This window comes from Aotus nancymaae, unplaced genomic scaffold, assembly GCF_030222135.1.
Source record: "Aotus nancymaae isolate 86718 unplaced genomic scaffold, 86718_ANA_hifiasm-v0.15.2.pri h1tg000003l, whole genome shotgun sequence".
Classification (NCBI taxonomy): domain Eukaryota; kingdom Metazoa; phylum Chordata; class Mammalia; order Primates; family Aotidae; genus Aotus; species Aotus nancymaae.
Window position 1 is genome coordinate 3,380,997 of NW_026988414.1, and position 21,627 is coordinate 3,402,623.

Here is a 21,627-nt window from a genome sequence, read left to right on the forward strand (position 1 = left end):
AGTAACCACATATATATAAATAGCAGTTCCTTCCTCAGGGTGAGAATTTAATTTTTTTTTTTCCTTTTTTTTTTAGAGACGGGGTTTCACCATGTTGGCCAGGTTGGTCTTGAACTGCTGACCTCAGGGAATCCACCCACCTCGGTCTCCCAAAATCCTGGGATTACAAGCATGAGCCACCACGTCCGGCCTTGGGTGAGAATTTAATAAGAGACGTTCTGGGCTCTTTCCCTGACACACAGTAGTCACTCATAATTTGGCTATTTGCTTTTAATTTCGATTTAATAAGCATTTTTCTGTAGAAGACCTCACTTGGGCTTCCCAACTTTTCAACCACATTTAGAATGTGCGTAGGGATATTTTTCATCATTCTATTGAGACAGAGACTGAGGATCAAAGGACACCACTTGGCTTCGACGTGGCAGCCAATTAGAGTGGCGCGATTATCGGATCTTCTGGAAGCATCAGCTGCTCAGCCAGATCTGCGCGCCCAGGCCCAGAACTCGCGGGCCCGGCACGGCCGCAGGCTCCCGCCCTCGTCTCGTCTCGCCTCGCCTCTGCGCTTGGCCGCTCAGCGCCATCTTTGAATCTGGCACCAATGCCTCACTTCCGCAGTTTTCCTTGCACAGGGGTAGTCGCGTTTGCCCTGATCCTGCTTTTCCTGGGTACAGGGTATGCAAAACTGGTCAGGCTTCTCTCTCTGGCCAAGAAGAATCATTCATATTCTTTCTTTCCGGCCTTGCAGAAGGCGCTGCGACCAATTCAAACATGGCGCCGCAAGCCTCAGGTTCCCGGTTTCCGCTAATGGCGGCGTAGGGGCGAAGGTCACGCCTGAGTGGACCGGCGCGAGAGGGCGGAGCCGTCTCCACGGCAACCTGCGCGGAGCGCTGGTAGCTCAGCCCGGCGGGAAGCGCGGGTGCTGCGGAGCTGGCAACCGGCGGGGCCGGCAACCGGCGGGGCCGCGGAGCTGGCAACCGGCGGGGCCGCGGAGCTGGCAACCGGCGGGGCCGCGGAGCTGGCAACCGGCGGGGCCGCGGAGCTGGCAACCGGCGGGGCCGCGAGTGGCCCGGGGCCAGGGCGGCCGGGGCCGTTGCAGGATGAGACCCTGGGTGTGGCGTCCGTGCCCTCGCAGTGGAGGGCCGTCCAGGGCATCCGCGGGGAGACGGTGAGGACGCGGGTCCCGCGCGGAGCTACGCGGGTGGGAATGCGCGGGCGCAGCGCGGCTGCCGGGCGGGTTCGGGTGTCCCACCGTTTGCCTTTCCAGTTTATTGTGTAGAAGCTAACCCAGAGGATACTCTCGGCCCATTCTTTAAATAACAACAAAAAATGGAAAAACAGCACCTCCAAGGATCCCATGTTTTGAAAGATTTTGTGTGAACTGCAGTTTTTAAGCATTTCAAACAACTTTTTAGGTTTTGTTTCGTTTTTCTGGGACAAGGTCTCGCTCTGTCGCCCAGGCTGGAGTGCAGTGGTGCGATCTTGGCTCACTGCAACTTCAGCCTGTGGTGCTCGAGCGATCCTCCCATCAGAGCATTCAGAGTAGCTGGGACCTTAGACGCGCGCCACCGTGCCTGCTTGTTTCTTTCTTTTACTTTTTTTTTTGTAGAGTTGAGGGTCTCGCTATGTTGCCCTGGCTGGTCTCCAACTCCTGGGCTTAAGCTGTCCTCCCTCCTCGGCCTCTCAGGGTGCTGGTGGTGTTACTGGCGTGAGCCACTGAGTCCAGGCTTTTTTTTTTTTTTTTTTTTTGAGACAGAGTCTCGCCCTGTCACCCAGGCTGGAGTGCAATGGCACGATCTCGGCTCACTGCAGCCTCCGCCTCCCAGGTTCAAGCGATTCTCCTGCCTCAGCCTCCCAAGTAGCTAAGATTAAAAGTGCCGGCCACCACGCCCGGCTAATTTTTTTGTATCTTTCTTAGATCCAGGTTTCACCATGTTGACCAGACTGGTCTTGAACTTCTGACCTCGTAATCCACCTGCCTTGGCCTCCCAAAGTGTTGGGATTACCGGTGTGAGCCACTGCGTCTGGCCTTTTTCTTTTTAATGCCCAAACTGCATCATAAATTCTCGATAAGCCAGTTTTCCAGTTGTTTAATCAAACGTGCACAAAAGGCGGTTCTCTGATGAGATGAGGGGCGGGGCTGCTGCGAGGTCACGGCTTCACCCAAGGGGTCTGTGCAGACTTTGAGCTCGAGCACCTGCCGTGTGCCAGGAGCTGTTCTGGGTTAGGGACTCAGAAAAGCAGACAGACATCTCTCCCTTCTGGAGCTTACATGGGATGGTGGAAGGGGCTGTAACGTTAACAGTATATTTAACAAGTAGTGTTAGAAGGTTGATAGTGCCATGGACAAAAGAAGAAGAAGGCTGAAAGCCTGGCAGGAGTGGGCTGGGGATTGAGAGGGTGGTTTGCTGGGTGGGCTACAGTGAGAGGGTGACATTTTAGCAAAGACTTGGAGGAGTGATCATGGGCTGAGTGGATATCTGGGGTAGAGTCGTCTAGGCAGATGAAAAGTCAAGTGCAAATTAGGGTGCTGTGACATGGTGCCTGTAGTCCCAGCTACTTGAGCGGCTGAGGCAGGAAGCTGCCTTGAGCCCAGGAGTTCGAGGTTGCAATGAGCTGTGATTGTACCACCGTGCTCCAGCTTGGGTAACAGAGTGAGACCCTGACTCTCCGGCGGGGGGGGGGGGGAAGTCAGGTGCAAAGGCCCTAAGGCAAATCTGTCTGTTTGAGGAAGCAGGTGGGGCTGGAGAGGAGTGATGGGAGGGAAGAGTGGTCCCAGGTGAGGTCAGAGAGGGTAAGGTAAGGAAAAACAGGTCAGGTAGGGCCTCTTAGAGTATTGTAAGGACTTAGGCTTTTCCTCTGAGTGAAAATGAGCAGCATTGGGTGCTGCACATGTCCCAGAAGAGAATACTGAGGCTTAGCTTGCTGCACAGGTGGTCGGACCTGCAGAGAGGCCAGATCCTCCTCAAAGCCGGTGAGGTTTCCGTGAAGTCTTACTCTTGAGGACTGATTGCTTTCTTTTTTTGAGGGGTGGGGATGGAATCTTTCTCTGTGGCCCAGGCTGGAGTACAGTGGTGCAATCTTGGCTCACTACAACATCCGTCTCCCGGGTTCAAGCAATTCCTCTGCCTCAGCCTCCCAAGTAGCTGGGACTACAGGCACATGCCGCCACGCACGGCTAGTTTTTTGTATTTCAGTAGAGATGAGGTTTCACCCTCTTACCCAGGCTGATTTCGAACTCCTGAGCTCAGGCAATCCGCCCGTTGAGGACAGATTTCTTACTGCAGGCCTATAAGTCTGCACAGCTGAAGCCAGGATCTGATCTGGCTTCCAATCACTTCCCACTTTGCTGTGCTGCATAAGAACTGTTTTCATGGAAAGCCAGGGCAGTGGGTGCTGTAGTTAACTGTCCATCCATGTCTCAGGTCAGTTGATGATTCAGGCGCATTGGCTTTTAAACAACACTCGAAATAGCTCTTGCTTGCTGAACGTTTCTAGAAGATTCTAGGTTGGGATGGGGCTCGGTGGCTCACACCTGTAATCCCAGCACTTCAGGAGGCTGAGGCAAGTGGGTCACCTGAGGTCAGGAGTTCAAGACCAGCCTGGCCTCTCTACTAAAAACACAAAAAATTAGGTGAGTGTGACGGCGCGTGCCTGTAATCCCAGCTACTCTGGAGGCTGAGGTGGGAGAACCGCTTGAACCCAGGAGTCTAAGGTTGCAGGGAGCCGAGATTGTGCCACTGCACTCCAACCTAGGCTACAGAGCTAGACTCCATCTCAAAAAAAAAAAAAAAAATGCCACCTAATACTTGGGTGTGAAGGTTTTACCTGTGAGGGTTGTTCTCCTGAGTCACAGTCAGCTCTTGTCTTACCTAAGGAAATCCTTTTTTTTTTTTTTTTTAAGGTGGGGTTTAACCATGATGGCCAGGCTGGTCTTGAACTCCTGACCTCAGGTAATCTACCCACCTTGGCCTCCCAAAGTGCTAGGATTACAGGCATGAGCCACCGCGCCAGGCCGGAAATTCTTATATGTTGTAAGAATGTTTCAAGGGCCAGAAGAAGGTGGTAAGTTACTTTTTCTTTCCTCCTTTCCCTTTCTTTTATTCTCTCTGCACTCTTCCCTTCTCCTTCCTCCCTCCCTCCCTGCGTTTCTTCCTTCCTTCCTTCCTCCTTCCTTCCGGTCTCGCTCTGTCTCCCAGGTAGGAGTGCAGTAGTGCCGTCTTGGCTCACTGCAGCCTCCAACTTCCAGGCTGAAGCCATCCTCCTGCCTCAGCTTCCTCAGTAGCAGGGACTACAGACACCACTGTGCCCAGCTAATTTTTAATTTTTTTTGAGACAGAGTCTCTGTCGCCCAGGCTGGAGTGCAGTGGCATGATGTGGGCTCACTGCAACCTCTGCCTCCTGGGTTCAAGTGATTCTCTCCTGCCTCAGCCTCCCTAGTAGCTGGAACTACAGGTGTGTGCCACCACACCCAGCTAATTTTTTTTTTTTTTTTGAGACGGAGTCTTACCAGGCTGGAGCCCAGTGGCACAGTCTCCACTAACTGCCACCTCCGCCTCCCGGGTTCAAGTGATTCTTCCGCCTCAACCTCCCAAGTAGCTGGGACTATAGGCGCATGCCAAACACCCGGCTAATTTTTGTATTTTTAGTAGAGACGGGGTTTCACCATGTTGGCCAGGCTGGTCTTGAACTCCTGGCCTCAGGTGATCCTCCCACCTTGGCCTCCCAGAAGAGGAGAATGGTTGAATCCTGGAGGCAGAGGTTGCAGTGAGCCAGGATCGTGCCACTGCAGTCCAGCCTGGGTGACAGAGTGAAACTCTGTCTTTAAAAAAAGTTGGCCGGGCACAGTAGCTTGTGCCTATAATCCCAGCACTTTGAGAGGCCGAGGTGGGTGGATCACAAGGTCAGGAGTTCAAGACCAGCCTGGCCAATATGGTGAAACCCTGTCTCTACTAAAAAATATAAAAAATTAGTCAGGTGCAGTTGCTTATGCCTGTTGTCTTAGTTAGGAGGCTGAGGCAGGAGAATCGCTTGAACCCAGGAGGCGGAGATTGCAGTGAGCCGAGATCGTGCCACTGCCCTCCAACCTTGGCGACAGAGTGAGACTGTCTCAAGAAAAAAAAAAAATCTGGCTGTGGTAGCGGGTGCTGTAATCCCAGGTACTTGGGAAGCTGAGGCACGAGAATCGCTTGAACCTGGGAGGCAGAGGCTCCAGTGAGCCGAGACTGTGCCGCTGCACACCACCCTGGGCGACAGGGTGAGACTGTCTCAAACCCAGCATCTGTTACTTTGGTGTATCAGCCCACAGCAATGATACGCTCCTTCCATCCACATCCCTAACACCATGCATTCATAAGTCAAAGTTCTGGTTCACAGACCCTTCCTAGTAGTAAGTTCAATGCTGGCTAAAGTGTTTGTAATCAACCAGGCCTCGGGGGATGGCAGCTCCGGTGAGATGATGTTGGAACGCAGCAACTTGTTGTTTGTTACTTTTCTGGATGCTGAATGGAGAGTCTTTTTTTTTTTTTTTTTTTTTAAAGACAGGATTTCACCATGTTGGTCAGGCTGGTCTTGAACTCCCGACCTCAGGTGATCCGCCCGCCTTGGCCGCCAAAGTGCTTGGATTACAGGCGTGAACCACCACGCCCGGCTGGAATGGAGAATCTTTAGACTTTTGCTCAAGTTTTCACTTGTGTTTACCAGTCTACTCTTGATACTTTTTTTTTTTTTTTTTTTTGAGACAGAGTCTGCTCTGTTGCCCAGGCTGGCGTGCAGTGGTGCGATCTCAGCTCACTGCAACCTCCGCCTCCCGGGTTCAAGCTATTTTACCTCGGTCTCTCGAGTAGCTGGGACTACAGGTGTGCGCCAACATGCCTGGCTAATTATTGTATAATTTGTTTTTTTTTTTGAGTCCGAGTCTTGCTCTTGTTGCCCAGACTGGAGTACAATGGTGCAATCTTGGCATACCGCAACCTCCGCCTCCCGGGTTCAAGTGATTCTCCTGCCTCAGCCTCCCAAATAGCTGAGATTATAGGCATGCGCCACCATGCCCAGCTAATTTTGTATTTTTGGTAGAGATGGGGTTTCTCCATGTTGGTCAGGCAAGTCTCGAACTCCTGACCTCCGGTGATCTGCTCACCTCAGCCTCCCAAAGTGCTGAGATTACTGGTGTGAGCCACCGTGCCTGCCGTATTATTATTATTTTTTTAATTGAGACAGAGTATCTCTCTGTCACCCAGGCTGGAGTGCAATGGTGTGATCTTGGCTTACTGCAACCTCTAGCTCTGGGTTCAAGCAATTTTCCTGTCTCAGCCTCCTGATTAGCTGGGATTAGAGGCACATGCCACCATGCCTGGCTAATTTTTTGTCTTTTTAGTAGAGACGGGGTTTCACTATGTTGCCCAGGCTGGTCTTGAACTCCTGAGCTCAGGCAGTCCACCTGCCTTGGCCTCCCAAAGTGCTAGGATTGCAGGCATGAGCCACTGTGCCCAGCCAATTTTTGTATTTCTGGTAGAGACAGGGTTTCACCATGTTAGCCAGGCTGGTCTCAAACTCCTGGTCAGGTCATCTGCCTGCCTTGGCTTTCCAAAGTATAGCTATTACAGGCCTGAACCACCTCACTGGGCCTACCTTGGTACTTTGTTTTTGTGTATGTGAGACAGATTCTTGCTCTGTTGCCCAAGCTGGAGTGCAGTAGTGCGATCTCAGCTCACTGCAACCTCTGCTTCTGGGTTCAGGTGATCCTCCTGCCTCAGCTTCTTGAGTAGCTGGGATTACAGGCCGCACACCACCACATCTGGCTAATCGTTGTGTTTTTATTAGAGATGGGGTTTCACCATGCAGGCCAGGCAGGTCCCGAACTCCTGACCTCAGGTGATCTGCCCGCCTCTGCCTCCCAAAGTGCTGGGATTACAGATGTGAGCCACCATGCCCAGCACTCTTGGGATTACAGATGTGAGCCACCGTGCTCAGCACTCTTGGGATTACAGATGTGAGCACCGTGCTCAGCACTCTTGGGATTACAGATGTGAGCCACCATGCTCAGCACTCTTGGGATTACAGATGTGAGCCACTGTGCTCAGCACTCTTGGTACTTTCTCACTGGTCTTCTTGTTCCTCTGGTTCTTCTGTGATTTCTGAGCCAATCTGGTCAGTTTCTGTGCCAATCTGATGAGAATGTTCAGTACTTTGGGTGGCCTGATTTAGGCTTCTGGTACCTTGCAGGAGCATTGCCCTTTGAGACTGTAGCCGATCCACGTGCTCATTCTCTGCAGCATGTGTGCCATATTTCATGTCTCTTTGGCCTCTAGGTGTGGCTCTCCAAGGTGTGCTTCTCACCTCCTGATAGAGTTTGGCAAGGTCCTTCCAGTAGATTAGTTTTTTGAGACAGTCTCACCCTGTTGCCCAGTCTGGAGTGCAGTGGTGCAATCTTGGCCAACTGCAACTTCTACCTCCCGGGTTCAAGCGATTCTACTGCCTCAGCCTCTTGAGAAGCTGGGACTACAGGCGCGTGCCACCACGGCTACTTAATGTTTGTATCTTTAGTAGAGACAGGGTTTCACCATGTTGGTCAGGCTGGTCTTGAACTCCTGACCTCAAGTGATCTGCCCACCTTGGCCTCCCAAAGTGCTGGGATGGATTGCAGGTGTGAGCCACGATGCCCGGCCCTTCTGGTAGTTTTCTTTTTTTTTTCTGGTAGTTTTCAAGCTTAGACATCATGGGGTTACGGAAAGATAGAGGTGCATAATGTAGTTCCCCCTCCATCTCTGCCAGCTTTTAACTTCTTTCCTGTTGCTTTTCCTCAAAATCTCTGGTCAACTTTCTTTGGTCCCCACTGCACCCAGCAGCCGCTTGGGCACCCCTTGTAGGCCTTCATGGAGACCATGGAAGATCTCATGCAGCTTCCTGAAATGCTCCAAGGAGGGGGCAGAGGCAGCCATGGCACAGGCTGTGTGCAGGCAGCAGCCACCGAGTAGCTGGGATTACAGGCCGCACACCACCACATCCGGCTGGTTTTTGTGTTTTTAGTAGAGACGGGGTTTCACCATGTTGGCCAGGCTGGTCTCAAACTCCTGACCTCCGGTGATCCGTTTGCCTCAGCCTCCCAGAATGCTGGGATTACAGGAGTGAGCCACGGTGCCTGGCATTCTTGGTACTTGCTTACTGGTGGTGGTGTTCCTCTGGTTCTTCTGTGATTTCTGAGCCAATCTGGTCAGTTTCTGTGCCAACCTGATGAGAACGTTCAGTACTCTGGGTGTTGGGTGTGCTCCTAGCCCCACAGAACATTGCCCAGCCCCTTAGCCGTCATGGTGACCCCTGCACCACTGTCGCCCAGTGCTTTTTGAATTAACTTTTCCTTCTTTTTTTTTTTTTTTTTTGAGATGGAGTCTTGCTCTGTAGCCCACACTGAAGTGCAGTGGCGTGATCTCAGCTTACTGTAACCTCCACCTCCCGGGTCCCGGTTCAAGCAGTTCTACCTCAGCCTCCCGAGTAGCTGGGATTACAGGCACGAGCCACTATGCCCAACTAATTTTTGTATTATTATTATTTTTTTTTTTAAGATGGGGTTTCACCATGATGGCCAGGCTGGTGTTGAACTCCTGACCTCAGGTGATCCACCCACTTCGGCCTCCCAAAGTGCTAGGATTACAGGCATGAGCCACCACGCCCAGCCAATTTTTGTGTTTTTTAGTAGAGACGGGGTTTCACAATGTTGGCCAGTGTAGTCTTGAACTCCTGACCTCATGACCCACCCACCTCGGCCTCCCAAATTGCTGGTATTACAGGCGTGAGCCACCATGCCCAGACTCTCAGATTACTTTTATAAAGAAGAAAAAGTTGGCCAGACGCAGTGGCTCACACCTGTAATCCCAGCACTTTGGGAGGCTGAGGTGGGCAGATTACCTGAGGTTGGGAGTTTGAGACCAGCCTGACCAACATGGAGAAACCCCGTCTCTACTAAAAATGCAAAATTGGCTGGGCATGGAGGCACATGCCTATTATCCCAGCTACTCAGGTGGCTGAGGCAGGAGGATCACTTGAACCCGGGAGGTGGAGGTTGTGGTGAGCCAAGATTGCACCATTACACTCCAGCCTGGGCAACAAGACCAAAACGCTGTTGATAAATAAATAAATAGAAATAAAAGTAATCTGGGGCTCAGCTCGGTGGCTCACACCTGTAATCCCAGCACCTTGGGAAGCCGAAGCAGGTGGATCACCCGAGGTCAGGAGTTTGACACTAGCCTGGCCAACATGGTGAAACTCCATCTCTACTAAAAATACAAAAATCAACTGGGTGTGGTGGCAGGTGCCTGTAATCCCAGCTACTTGGGAGGCTGAGGCAGGAAAATTGGTTGAACCCAGGAAGCGGAGGTTGCAGTGAGCTGAGATTGTGCCATTGTACTCCAGCCTGGGCGACAAGAGCGAAACTCCGTCTCAAAAAAAAAAAAAAGAGTAAAAATAAAAAAATAGAAATCACGCCACAATCTGATTTTCCAGCCATTCGGTTTGTCCTACCTGCTTTGCTCATCTTCCGCTGATTTGTATTTGTATTTAATTTAGTTTTATGTTTATTTTTGAGACAGTCTTGTTCTGTTGTCCAGGCTAGGTGCAGTGGTGTGATCACAGATCACTACAGCCATGACCTCCCAGCTCAAGCGATCCCTCCCACTTCAGCCTCCTCAGTAGCTGGGACTACAGACATGCGCCACCATGCCCAGCTAATTTTTTAAGAAGTTTCTTGTAGAGACGAGGTTTCACTGTGTTGCCCAGGCTGGTCTTAAACTCCTGACCTTGAGTGATCCTCTCAAAATGGTAGGATCACTGCATGTGTGAGTCACTGCACTTATTTATTTATTTATTTTTGAGACGGAGTCTCACTCTGTCACCAGGCTGGCGTGCAGTGGCTTGGTCTCGGCTCACTGCGACCTCTGCCCCCAGGTAGCTGGGACTACAGGCACACATCACCACACCCAGCTAATTTTTGTATTTTTAGTAGAGATAGGGGTTTTACCATGTTGGCCAGGATGATCTCGCTCTCTTGACCTTGTGATCCACCCACCTCGGCCTTTCAAAGTGCTGGGATTACAGGTGTGAGCTACTGCACCCGGCCTACTACACCTTTTTTTAACTTTTAGCAGGAATTTTTTTTGACGTATTAAAAGACTCTTGTGCAGGGTGCAGCGTAGTCGTTATTCACAGGTATGATCATAGCATACCTTCCGGGCTCAAGTGATCCTCCTGCCCCAGCCTCCCGAGTAGCTGGGACTAAACGTGTGGCTGATGTTTTATTTTCTGTAGAAACAGTGTCTTGAATCGCATCTTGGCCTTTTGGCTAAGATCTAGTGTAGTGTCTTGACTGGCTGTGGTGGCTCACACCTGTAATCCCAGCACTTTTGGAGGCTGAGGTGGGTGGATCACCTAAGGTCAGAAGTTCAAGATCAGCCTGGCCAACATTGCAAAACCCTGTCTCTACTAAAAATACAAAAATTAGCTGGGTGTGGTGGCAGGTGCCTGTAATTCCAGCTACTCGGGAGGCTGAGGCAGGAGAATTGCTCGAACCTGGGAGGTGGCGATTGCAGTGAGCCGAGATTGCGCCACTGCACTCCAGTCTGGGTGACAGAGTGAGACCCTATCTCAAGAACAAAGAAGAATATGAATGGTCTTTGGCCTGACTTGGCTTTTCTTGCCACATCCCTGTCCTTTTAGAGGGATAGTGTTCTGGACCTCGATTTTCTATCTGAGTTTGAGGGTGCAGATCGTTTTTATTAGCGGATTGTCCCTGGACTAGTAACTCGATCTCTCTTCTGTGAAGTGCGATTGTTAGAATGCTTCTTGAGGGATTGAATGGGGCTGCTGAGCAGAAAGCTCCGTGAAAGCCAGTGCTGTTGGCGTGGAGCTTCTGAGAGTCAGTGACCGCCCCACTGTCTCAGCTCAGGGTGCCTCCTCACCCCTCTTCTCCAACGTAGTCATCACCGGAATGCCCCGGAACGTATTAAACAATGTGGGCTCCTGGCTTTTCCTTGCAGTTACTGTGACCACTTTGGATGTGGTGTGACCTGGGAATCTGGTTTTCTAAAATCTCCCCAGATGATTCTAATGCATAGCAAAATTTGAGAACCACTAGTTTAATCCAGCTGCTTTCCAGTAGAGTTACTTTTTCTTTTTCTTTTTTTTTTGAGATGTAGCGTCCCTCTCTTGCCCAGGCTGGAGTGTAGTGGCACAACCTCTGCCTCCTGAGTTCAAGTGATTCTCCCACCTCAGCCTTCCCAGTAGCTGGAATTATAGGTGTGTCCCACTATGCTTGGCTATTTTTTGTATTTTTAGTAGAGATGGGGTTCACCATGTTGGCCAGGCTGGTCTCGAACTCCTGACCTCAAGTGATCCTCCCACCTTGGCTTCCCAAAGTGCTGATGATCTGGTTCTGTATCCCAGCCTGGAGTACAGTAATGTGATCATAGCTCACTGCAGCCTCAAACTCTTGAGCTTAAGTGATCCTCCCATCTCAGTCTCCCGAGTAGCTGGATCTACAGGTGCATACCATCACACCTGGCTAATTTGGAAAATTTCTGTAGAGACAGGGGTCTTGCTTTGTTACCCAGCCGATCTTGAACTCCTGGCCTCAAGTGAGCCTCCCACTCAGCCTCCCAAAGTGCTGGGAATACAGCTGTGAGCTACCATGCCTGGCCTGTTCAACCATTTTAACAAGTGTGCAATTCAGAGACATCAAGTGTAATGCCAGAACGAAATGATCACCACTCTTTAGAGAACTTTTTCTTGATGGGGGGCATCTTTGATATTCAGGTCTGTCTCCAATGATGTTACCTCCTCGAGGGCAGGGGTGAGTCTCCTGTAGTTTTTAATGTCCCAGGTGCACCTAGGACACACTGAGTTGAATGGTTTCTTGTGTGCCTTCACCCCGGGGCAGGCCTCTGCTGCATCTCTCCTCCTCTGAATTAACCTAGCTGCCTAGCTCTGGGACTCTAAGTGAGCACCTCTTCTGGACTGGCTGTAGCTTCTGATCTAGCAGATTCTCTGTTTTTTTTTTTTGTTTCTTTTTTTTAAACAGAGTCTCACTCTGTCACCCAGGCTGGAATGCAATGGCACAATCTCGGCTTACTGCAACCTCCACCTGTCAGGTTCAAGCAATCCTCCCACCTCAGCCTCCCTAGTATCTGTGATTACAGGCGCCCACCAACACTCCTGGCTTATTTATTTATTTATTTTTAGTAGAGATGGAGTTACACCATGTTGGCCAGGCTGGTCTTGAACTCTTGACCTCAAGTGATCTGCCCTCTTCTGCCTCCCAGAGGGCTAGGATTACAGACCTGAGCCACTATGTCTGGCCCTGCCTGGCTCAGGAGATTCTCTAGCATATGGCACCCTCTGCTGGAGTGGGCTTGTTTGAGACAGAGTCTTGCTCTGTTGCCAGGCTGGAGTGCCATCTTGGCTCACTGCAGCCTCTGCCTCCTGGGTTCAAGCGATTCTCCTGCCTCAGCCTCCTGAGTAGCTGGGATTATAGGCATGTGCCACCACACCTAACTAATTTTTGTATTTTTAGTACAGATGGGGTTTCGCCATGTTGGCCATGGTGGTCTTGAACTTCTGGCCTCAAATGATTCTCCTGCCTCGACCTCCCAAAGTGCTGGGATTACAGGTTCGAGCCATTGTACCCAGCCAGTGTTTAGTTTTCATTCAGTCAGAGAAGCCTGGGACTTTCAGCCCAACTTGTGGCTTGGGTAGGAGGTTTTCCAAGACAAAGGTCCTTGTGGACTTGCCAGGGGTCATCTCTCCTTTCTGGGCCTCAGTTTCTTTCCTCTGAGAGGCGGGAGTGCTGACGTTGGGCTTCTCCATGGCTGCAGGCTCTCTTGGGCATGGAGAGCTGGCTTCAGGCTGCAGATGATCCCTGGGGCTACAGACTCAAGAGGACGGACCCTACTGGTCTTGCTTTGGTAATTCCTGTTCTCTGATTCCCTCCGGGGACCTCCTGGTGTGATTTCATAAAGTCTGGCCCAGCCCTCTGTATTCCCCTGAACACACTTTCTAGGTGTGTGGGGCCGGCTCGGCACAGTGTCCTCAACACTCCACTTAGACAGGATCCTGACCCTCAGGCCTTATTTCTTTCTCTGCCTTCCCAGGGGGCTTCTTATTGGAGCCTGACCCTTGTACCAGGTATGGACTTGGGCCTCATCCCCAAAGGGATCTCAAACCATGGGAAGCTGACTTAGGGATCCCGGAACACAAAGAATAATGGTGGCTTCTGACCAATTCACAGACAATTTGCAGGTGCAATGTTACCCGTTTAAATGTTTTTTTCTTCTTAAATTTTCCTTAGTATTTTGGCATTTGTTACATTATTTGCCTGAATAATTAAGCAGCAAAAGAATATTCATCAATATAGCTGAATATGACTGCAGAAGGGTGTGCTAGCCAGGCACGGTAGCACAAGCCTGTAGTCCCAGCCACTCAGGAGGCCCTGCTTGGGAGGATCACTTGAATCCAGGAGTTCGAGACCAGCCTGGGTGACACGGCAAGACTCCGTCTCTACAAAAACTTTAAAAATTAAGGCTAGATGACTCACACTTGTAATCTCAGCACTTTTGGAGACCAAGGTGGGAGGATCGGAGTCTAGGAGTTTGAGATCAGCCTGAGCAACGTAGTGAGACTTCGTCTCCACAAGAAAGAAAAAAATTGCCAGGCATGATGGTACATGCCTGTAGTCCTAGCTATCTGTGAGGCTGACGTGTGAGGATTGCTTGAGCCCAGGAGTTTGATGCCGCAGTGATCCATGACTGTCACTGTATTCCAGCTGGGGCAACATAGTGAGACCCTGTTTAAAAGAAAAAACCCCGCCAGGTAGCCATACCTACAGTCCCAGCTACAGAGAGAAAGTAGAGGCTGAGGTAGAAGGATTGCTTGAGCCTGTGAGATCAAGGCTGCAGTGAGCTGAGACTGTGCAACTGTACTCAGCCTGGGCGACAGAGTGAGACCCTGCCTCTGAAAAAAACAAAAACAAAAACAAAACAAACAAAAAAAAAACCCCTGCCAATTCTGAAGCAGTTTGGATAATTTTTTTTTTTTTTTTTTAATTTTTTGAGATGGAGTCTCGTTCTGTCGCTCAGTCTGGAGTGCAGAGGTGCAGTCTCAGCTCACTGCAACCTCTGCCTCCCGAGTTCAAGTGATTCTCCTGCCTCAGTCTCCCGAGTAGCTGAAATTACAGGCATGCGCCACCACACCTGGCTAATTTTTGTATTTTTAGTAGAGACGGGTTTTCACCATTTTGGTCAGGCTGGTCTCGAACTCTTGACTTCAGGTGATCTGCCTGCCTTGGCCTCCCAAAGTGCTGGGATTACAGGCGTGAGCCACTGCGCCTGGCCTTTTTTTTTTTTTTTTTGAGACCGAGTCTCACTCTGTCACCCAGGCTGAAGTGCAACTTCTGCTTCCCAGGTTCAAGTGATTCTCCCGCCTCAGCCTCCTGAGTAGCTGGGACTACAGGCACGTGCCACCACACCCAGCTAATTTATGTATTTTCAGTAGATAAAGGATTTCACTATGTTGACCAGGCTGGTCTGGAACTCCTGACCTCAAGTTCATCTGCCCACCTCGGCCTCCCAAAGTGCTGGGAGCCACCGCACCTGGCTGGATAATTAAAACACACATACACACACACCCCAAACCCCCACACACCTTGCCTTCTCTGGACATTTTAGCTTGTGGTTGTGATTGTCTATTAGTTTTTATGTTGAGACATTTATGTAATATCTCTTAGACATACTGTTTGGAGTGTATCAGGTGTGATCATAGGCGCACCTCAACAATACTGTGGGTTCAGTTGCAGGACTGCAGTAAAACAAATGCCGCGATGAAGTGAGTCACAGGAATTTTTCCGTTTCCTGGTTCATGTAAAAGTTATGTTTACACTATATTATCATCTATTAAGTGCAATAGCAGGTCTGCAGAAAAAATAAACATTGGTAATTAAAAATGCTTTAGGCAAGGTGGCTCACAGCTTTAATCCCAGCAATTTGGGGAGCTAAGGAAGGTGGATCACTTGAGGTCAGGACTTCAAGACTAGCCTGGCCAATAGGCGAAACCCTGTCTCTAATAAAAATACAAAACTAGCCAGGCGTGGTAGTGCACATCTGTAATTCCAGCTTACTTGGGAGGCTGAGGCAGGACAATTGCTTGAATCTGAGAGGTTGAGGTTACAGTGAGCCGAGATTGTGTCATTGCATGCTAGCCTGGGCGACAAAGCCAGACTCCATCTCAACACAAACCAACCAGAAGTATTGCCCAAACTAACAATCATCTAAACCTTCAGTGAGTTGTAATCTTTGCTGGTGGAAGGTTCTGGCTTAATTGGGGTGGCTATGGCAATCCCATAAAATAACAATGAAGTTTGCCACATCGATTGAGTCTATTTTTTACAAGACACTTCTCTGTAGCCTGTGATGCTGTTTGATGGCATTTTACCCACAGTAGAACATCTTTATTTTTTTTCTGGACAGGGTCTTTCCTTGTCATGGGTTCAAGCAGTCCTCTCACTTCAGCCTCCCAAGTAGCTGGGACTATTGGGACGTGCCACCACGCCTGGCTAATTTTTAAATTTTTTTTTGTAGAGATGGGGTTTCCCATGTTGCCCAGACTGGTCGCAGACTTTTGGACTCAAACGATCCACCTGCCTTGGTGTCCCAAAGTGTTGGGATTACAGACGTGAGCCACTGAGCCCGGCCAGTGTTTGTATTTTTTTTTGAGATGGAGTTTCGCTCTTGTTACCCAGGCTGGAGTGCAATGGCGCGATCTCGGCTCACTGCAACCTCCACCTCCTGGGTTCAGGCAATTCTCCTGCCTCAGCCTCCTGAGTAGCTGGGATTACAGGCATGCGCCACCATGCCCAGCTAATTTTTTGTATTTTTAGTAGAGATGGGGTTTCACCATGTTGACCAGGATGGTTTCGATCTCTTGACCTCGTGATCCACCCGCCTTGGCCTCCCAAAGTGCTGGGATTACAGGCGTGAACCACCACGCCCGGCCAGTGTTTGTATTTTTTTAGTAGAGATGGGGTTTCACTGTGTTGGCTAGGCTGGTCTTGAACTCCTGACCTCAAGTGATCCACCTGCCTTGGCCTCCCAAAGTGCTGGGATTACAGGCATGAACCACCACACCCAGCCAATTTTTGTGTTTTTTTTTAGTGGAGATGGGGTTTCCACCAGGTTGGCCAGGCTGGTCTCCAACTCTTGACCTCAGGTGATCTGCCTGCCGTGGCCTTCCAAAGTGCTGGGATTGCAGACATTAGCCACCACGCTTATGACAGGGGACAGCTGGCAGCTGAAGCAGTCACATCACACAGCGTTTATCGATGAAGTTCACCGTCTCATGTGGGCACAATTTGTGGTGCTGCTAAACAATTACAGTAGTACATTGAAGATCACTGAATCACAAATCACTATAACATGTGTATTAAGAATGAATAAGTTTGGGTGGGGCGTGGTGTCTCACACCTGTAATCCCAACACTTTGGGAGGCCAAAGCGGGTGGATCACGAGGTCAGGAGTTCAAGACCAGCCTGGCCAAAATGGTGAAACTTTGTCTCTACTAAAAAAAATATATATAAAAAATTAGCCAGGCATGGTGGCACTCGCCTGTAATCCCAGCTACTCAGGAGGCTGAGGCAGAGAATTGTTTAAACCCGGGAGGCGGAGGTTGCAGTGAGCTGAAATAGTGCCACTGCACTCCAGCCTGGGCAATAGAGCGGGTCTCCGTCTCAAAATAAAAAATAATAAAAAAGTTTGAAATATTGTGAGAATTACCAAAATGTGGCAGAGGAACAAATTAAGCACGTGCTGTAGGCTTGCGCGGTGCAGGGGTGCTGGGATCCTCGTTTGTGAAAAGTGCTACATCTGCAAAGATTATGAAGCAGAGTGCAGTGACACGAGGTTCGGCCAGGCTTCCGGCGTGTTTGGGAGAGAGCGCCATGAATGACTAGGATGCAGTTTACTGTTGTCAGACAATTTAGTGGCAGGTGGGTTGGCTGGGCAAGGTGGCTTATGCCTGTAGTCCCAATACTTTGGAGGCCGAGGAGGGAGGATCACTTGAGCCCAGGAGTTGGAGGTAAGCTTGGGTAATATATTGAGGCCCTGTCTCCATAAGAAAAATTTTTTCTTTTTTTTTTTTTTTTTTTTTTGAGACGGAGTCTTGCTCTTGTTGCCTGGGCTGGAGTGCAGTGGCATCATCTCAGCTCACTGCAACCTCTGCCTCCTGGGTTCAAGCGATTCTCCTGCCTCAGCCTCCCGAGTAGCTGGGATTACAGTTTCACACCACCAGGCCCAGCTAATCTGTTTTTTTTTTTTTTTTTTTGAGATGGACTTTCACTCTTTTTTTTTTTTTTTTTTTTTGCAGAGCTAGTTGAGGTTTTATTTTGGACCCCAAATAAAGCAATTGAACACTGGGCTCGGTGACTCTCACCTGTAATCCCAGCACTTTGGGAGGCTGAGGTGGGTGGATCATGAGGTTGGGAGTTCAAGACCAGCCTGGCCAAGATGGTGAAACCCCGTCTCTACTAAAAATATAAAAATTAGCCGGGCATGATGGTGGGCGCCTGTAATCCCAGCTACTCAGGAGGCTGAGTTAGGGAATTGCTTGAACCCGGGAGGCAGAGGTTGCAGTGAGCCCAGATCATGCCACTGCACTCCAGCCTGGGCGACAGAGCAAGATTGTCATTTAAAAAAAAAAAAAAAAAGCAATTGAATTGTTTTGCAGCTGGAGGCATGGGCAAGGGGTTCCCAGGCAGTAAACTCCCTGCAGGTGGGCTGCGGGCTAGGGCTGAGCCTCGGGTGGGTCTCCCCAGCACAGGGGCCTCCCTCACGGGCTTTGGGGCAGCCACAGGAAGTGTAGACTGGGAGGGGCTGCTGCAGCTGTTCACTTGGGCAGGACGTCAGAGGACTCGGACACCAGCTTCCCATTGCGGGTCTCAATCTTCTTCACACCATTGCCCTGCTGGAGCTGATGTTGCTGAAGAAGCTGGAGCCCAGGTCGTAGCTGAGGCCGGGGCTTGGGAGGCCCCCATAGGCTGAGCACAGACCACCTGCATTAGCTGCTGGTGGTCTTTGTATGAATATTCAAGTTCTGCATCCCAGACGACAGAGTCTCTGTCACCCAGGCTGGCGTGCAGTGGTGCGATCTCAGTTCATGGCAACCTCTGCCTCCTGGGTTCAAGTGATTCTCCTGCCTCAGCCTCCTGAGTAGCTGGGATTACAAGCATGCTCCAAGTCTGGCCAATTTTTGTATTTTTAGTAGAGATGGGGTTTCTCCATTTTGGAGAGATTGATCTCGAATTCTTGACCTCAGGTGATCCGCCTGCCTCAGCCTCCCAAAGTGCTCGGATTACAGCTTTGAGCCACTGCGCCTGGCCTAATTTTTGTATTTTTAGTAGAGATGGAGTTTTGCCATGTTGGCCAGGCTGGTCTTGAACTCCTGACCTTAGGTAATCCGCCTGCCTCAGCCTCCTAGAGTGCTGGAATTACAGACGTGAGCCATTGTGCCTGGCTGAAATTTTTTTTTTTCTTTTTTTTTTTTTTTTTTTTTTTTTGAGACGGAGTTTCGCTCTTGTTACCCAGGCTGGAGCGCAATGGCGCGATCTCGGCTCACCGCAATCTCCGCCTCCTGGGTTCAGGCAATTCTCCTGCCTCAGCCTCCTGAGTAGCTGGGATTACAGGCACGCGCCACCGTGCCCAGCTAATTTTTTGTATTAGTAGAGACGGGGTTTCACCATGTTGACCAGGATGGTCTCGATCTCTTGACCTCGTGATCCACCCGCCTCGGCCTCCCAAAGTGCTGGGATTACAGGCTTGAGCCACCGCGCCCGGCCTGAAATTTTTTTTAAGAATTAGCCGGGGCTGGGCAGGGTGGCTCACGCCTGTAATCCCAGCACTTTGGGAGGCCGGTGCGGGCATGGATCACATGGAGAAACCACGTCTCTACTAAAAATACAAAATTAGCTGGGTGTGGTGGGATTACATGCCTGTAATCCCAGCTACTTGAGAGGCTGAGGCAGGAGAATCACTTGAACCTGGGAGGCGGAGGTTGTGGTGAGCCAAGATGGCACCATTGCACTCCAGCCTGGGGGAAACTTCGTCTCAAAAAAAAAAAAAAAATCAGCCATGCACGGTGCTGCACACTGGTAGTCCTAGCTACTTGGGAGGCTGAGGCAGAAGGATCTCCTGAGCCCAGGAGTTGGAGAACAGCCTGGGCAATATAGTGAGACCCTGTTTCTACAAAAAACTTTTTTTTTTTTTTTTTTTAACAGATGGGGCCTCGCTATGTTGCCCAGGCTGGAGTGCAGTGGCTATTCACAGGCATGATCCCACTACTGATCAGCACGGGAGTTTTGACCTGCTCTGTTTCCAGCCTGGGCTGGTTCACCCCTCATTAGGCAACCCGGTGGTCCCCCGCTCCCGGGAGGTCACTATATTGATGTCACACTTAGTGCGGACACACGATCGGCATAGTGCACTACAGCTCAGAACTCCTGGACTCAAACGATCCTCCAGCCTCAGCTTCCCGAGTAGCTGGCACTACAGGCACGCGCCACTGTGCCTGGCACAAAAAATGTTTTTTAAAAAATCAGCCAGGTGTGGTGGTTGTGCGCCTATAGTCCCAGCTACTTGGGAGGCTGAGGTGGGAGGACTGCCTGAGCCCGAGAGGCAGAGATAAGTTGCAGTGAGCTATGACCACTCCACTGCACTCCAGCCTGGGCAACAGAGTGAGACCCTGTCTCAAAAAAATAAAGTCAGGCCACCTGGGTTCAAGTCGATCACCTTTTGCTGTGTGACCTTGGGTGAGTTACTCAGTTTCTCTGTGCCTCAGTTCCAACATTAATAATATGAAGATGGGATTTACTTTGTAGGGCGGTTGTGAGGAGGGAGGAGGTGATGTGGGTGAAGCTCTCGGCACAGTGCCTGGAAGTGAGCTCTTAACGGCTGGTGCTGTCGTCAGCATTGTGGCTTCCACGGGGTTTGCACATCTCGGCTGGCCATGTGCACTTTCTGATCTCCCAGCCCATTCATTCATTCCTTGGTGTGCATGCTCCCTCAGCAGCCTCCTCCAGCTCTGTGGCTTCAAGTCACATCTCTGGTCAGAAGCTCTGCAGAGCCCGGTGACCTCCCCCGAGAATACTTGATGGCTCCCCATGGGTGGCTGAGGCATCTGAGTCCAAAGGAGGCTGGACAGAGGTGCCCTGTATTCTCCGCCTGAGTGTGACCTCACTTCAGGGGACGCACTGTCTACATGTTCTCGATGCAGAGCCCAGGGTCGCCCTGGATTCCCTTCTTTCCAGGATTCCCGGCCCAAGATGTCCTGTTTTGTTTTCCTTGCTCTGTTGCCTAGGCTGGAGTGCAGCGGCACAGTCACGGCTCACTGCAGCCTCCACTCCCTGGGCTCAAGCGATCCTCCCACTTCAGCCTTCTGAGTAGCTGGGGCTATAGGCGTGTACTGCCACGCCTGGCAAGTCTTTAATTTGTAGATACGGGGTTTCTCTCTGTTGCCCAGGCTGGTCACAAACTCCTGGACTCAAGTGATCCTGCCTTGGCCTCCCATAGTGTTGGGATTACAGGCATGAGCCACTGCGCTTGGGCAATTTTCTACCATAACGTTTTATTCTGGCCCATGACGCTCCTTCCTCAAGCTTTCCACTTGGCCGGCTCCTTCATGTCCTTCGCCTGACAGCTCAGATGCCGCCTCCCCGGAGGCCGCCCTTGCCGTCCCACGCAGACAGCCTCCCTGGCTGTTTCCTTCCTCTCTCGTGGTCTGCATGTGCTCAATGCTGTGTGGACTTGGTGGGCTTCTTGTTTATTCGTCTCCCCCCACCCCTGTGTGAGTGCCTGGGGGCACAGGGGTCTTGCCCATTTTCCTTTCTGCTGTATCCTAATTAGGCAGACAATGCCTGGCAAGTAGATGCTCAATAAGTAATTTTTTTTTTTTGAGACTGTCTTCCTCCATAGCCCAGGCTGCAGTGCAGTGGCATGGTCTTGGTTCACTTTGACCTCCGCCTCCTGGGTTCAAGCAATTCTTCTGCCTCAGCCTCCCAAGTAGCTGGGATTACAGACGTGTGCCACCACGCCCAGTGAATTTTTGTATTTTTAGTAGAGACAGGGTTTTAACATATTGGCCAGGCTGGTCTTGAACTCCTGACCTCAGGTGATCCACCTGCCTCAGCCTCCCAAAGTGCTGGGATTGCAGATGTGAGCCACTGCACCTGGCTTTTGTGTGTATGTGTGTGTGTGTGTGTGTGTGTGAATGAACATCTGCTGTGTGCCAATTACCATACAAAGTGCTGCGGATACAAAGATCAGACAGAGTCTTATGCGAGGGGGCTCACAGTTCATTAGGCCACAGACAAGCAGAGAGAACTGAGTGGCTGTGGAGGTGAGGATGGGTGCCAGTGCTGAGGCCTCTGTGTGCAGAAGAGAACTGTCCTGGTGGGTCCGGCCCCTTCCTTCCTCTGGGCTTGCTGAGACTGGCCTGGCCCAGCTGGAATCCTGCATGAGATGGGAAGGAGGGAGTGTGGCAGTCCAGGGCCTTGTCATTGTCCCTTGAGTGGCCACCTGCTGAGAGCCCCTCACAGATAGCAGAGAT

General features: G+C 50.7%; 1 protein-coding gene and 1 pseudogene across 1 annotated transcript in view; one reads left to right on the forward strand and one right to left on the reverse strand.

Annotated features, from left to right (window-relative positions):
- The first annotated feature begins 804 nt into the window (after positions 1 to 804).
- DYNC2I2 (dynein 2 intermediate chain 2) overlaps positions 805 to 21,627 on the forward strand; it is a 29,175-nt gene continuing 8,352 nt past the window's right edge. The window contains exons 1-2 of the mRNA XM_064376393.1: positions 805 to 812; positions 895 to 1,165. Of these exons, the coding sequence (XP_064232463.1) occupies positions 805 to 812; positions 895 to 1,165 (279 nt within the window). The remainder of the gene's footprint in view (positions 813 to 894; positions 1,166 to 21,627) is intronic.
- Positions 5,393 to 7,937, reverse strand: LOC105721031 (vesicle transport through interaction with t-SNAREs homolog 1B-like; annotated as a pseudogene).